Source organism: Anopheles bellator, chromosome X (assembly GCF_943735745.2).
Source record: "Anopheles bellator chromosome X, idAnoBellAS_SP24_06.2, whole genome shotgun sequence".
Taxonomy (NCBI): domain Eukaryota; kingdom Metazoa; phylum Arthropoda; class Insecta; order Diptera; family Culicidae; genus Anopheles; species Anopheles bellator.
In genome coordinates this window covers 4,905,801-4,906,690 of record NC_071287.1, presented here as the reverse complement: position 1 = coordinate 4,906,690, position 890 = coordinate 4,905,801, and the positions used below count along the sequence as shown (strand labels likewise).

The 890-nt window shown below is 41.8% G+C and overlaps 1 protein-coding gene across 1 annotated transcript in view; it reads right to left on the bottom strand.

Annotated features, from left to right (window-relative positions):
- The window catches only part of LOC131213345 (ras-GEF domain-containing family member 1B-like), a 4,418-nt gene extending 3,528 nt beyond the window's left edge, over nucleotides 1-890 (bottom strand). The window contains exon 1 of the mRNA XM_058207372.1: nucleotides 450-890. Within this exon, the coding sequence (XP_058063355.1) occupies nucleotides 450-890 (441 nt within the window). The remainder of the gene's footprint in view (nucleotides 1-449) is intronic.

The following is an 890-nucleotide window of genomic DNA, read 5'->3' as shown; positions in this document are numbered from 1 at the left end:
CTTAGCTATTGTTTAGATTTTCAATTTTGAAAAAACGAACCAAGGCGTGTGAGTAGCAATTGTGCTAGCAAATATCTTGGTATCAGCGAATGCTCATGATAAGGATCCAATTTAGTTCGTTCGACTTACTATCATAATACGGCTCTGGCTGTTCTAATAATAACAAATAAATAAAATAAATACCAACTTGACAAACGTTTTATGATGGGATCTTACATTTTGTGCAATTTACTGTTGATATGATAACGATTTCTTTATGCTCGAAGCTATTCCACATCAGGAAACTAGTGGCAGTAGGTTTGTTGGACACGCAAAACAAAATATGTGTTCTACATACAAACTGGAATTGGTTTTTTTGTTTGTGTTGAACTAAAATAAACTATACCTAATAAAATGGACCATGCTGCTCTAGTCGGCATGGTACGATGGAAAACGGATTCGTTACTTACAAGGTAAGATCGCTCCTTTACAATGTCTCCGTTTTGAGGAAATCGTCGTTCTACCAAGAACTTAGCTTTTATGCTGCCACATTGGCGACGCATTTCGGCTTGGAGCGCGGCTTGTAGCTGCTGATCTTCGGCTGGCTTCTTTGTACATTTGGCGTTGCTATCGGACGTGCTAGCCTTGCCGATATCTGCGGTTTGGCAGTTTATCTTGGCATGACGAGATACATGGGCAACCTCGAGCTCGATACCCAAACGCAGTGTTTCTTCCAGCCTTTGCGCTAGTAACGATGTTCGAATCGTACTTTTGGGTGCGCTCAAAGATGCCGATGCCAACATTGAGTTTGCCGGTGGAGGTATCGTGCTAGGCTTATGTGGGATGGGAGGCTTTTTAGAATTTAGTGACGATGACGACGATACAGCTGTTGGTGCTGTTGTGGAACTCAT